General features: G+C 57.3%; 1 protein-coding gene across 2 annotated transcripts in view; it reads right to left on the minus strand.

Moving 5' to 3' along the window:
* KCNAB1 (potassium voltage-gated channel subfamily A member regulatory beta subunit 1) overlaps window positions 1-572 on the minus strand; it is a 60,633-nt gene that overhangs the window by 56,838 nt on the left and 3,223 nt on the right. The window contains exon 1 of one of the 2 annotated variants that reach the window (XM_017734378.1): window positions 497-566. The exons of the other annotated variant lie outside the window; for it this stretch is intronic. Coding sequence (XP_017589867.1) covers window positions 497-507 — 11 coding nt within the window. The 5' untranslated portion in view covers window positions 508-566. Of the gene's footprint in view, window positions 1-496; window positions 567-572 lie in introns of those variants that run through there. 2 annotated transcript variants of the gene reach the window in all.

Consider the following 572-nt stretch of genomic DNA (forward strand, 5'->3'; position numbering starts at 1 on the left):
TTTCCCTTGGACGCCCTTTCCAACCCGAAAGCCACATATTTCCCAGCCTGAACCCAGCCAGGGTTTTGGGCTCTCAGTTCTTTTGCTCCATTAGGAGGGTGAGGGTCTCAAGGTTCAGCTGAGCTGCAAAATTCAGTGTGATTTCAGTGTTCCAGGCCAGGCTGGACGAGGCTTGGAGCAACCTGTTCCAGTGGGAGGTGTCCCTGCCCATGGCAGGGGTGGCACTGGACGAGCTTTTAGGTCCCTTCCCACCCAAACCATTCCATGATTCTGCGATTAACGTTAGAAGAGAAGGATCAAATTCAGAGTTTGAAGAGAAGAGGCCACATGCATTCAGCTTTGCTCGAAGTCATCCTAATTCTCACAGCGCCCAGAAAAATCGGAGAAGTCACTGAGGGGCTCAGCCGCTGCCAGCCCACCCAGAGGCGTGCCCGGGTTCCTCCCTCAGCCCGGCTCTCCGGGCACTACGGAGCAGCCCAAGGCTGTGCCCACCTACCTGTACCTCATGCCGCTCTGGGCGCGGGTGCTGTCGTGCAGGGACAGCCCGTGCAGGTGCAGGAACCTCTCCAGCT

The sequence above is a fragment of the Corvus brachyrhynchos genome, unplaced genomic scaffold, assembly GCF_000691975.1.
Source record: "Corvus brachyrhynchos isolate BGI_N302 unplaced genomic scaffold, ASM69197v1 scaffold544, whole genome shotgun sequence".
Classification (NCBI taxonomy): domain Eukaryota; kingdom Metazoa; phylum Chordata; class Aves; order Passeriformes; family Corvidae; genus Corvus; species Corvus brachyrhynchos.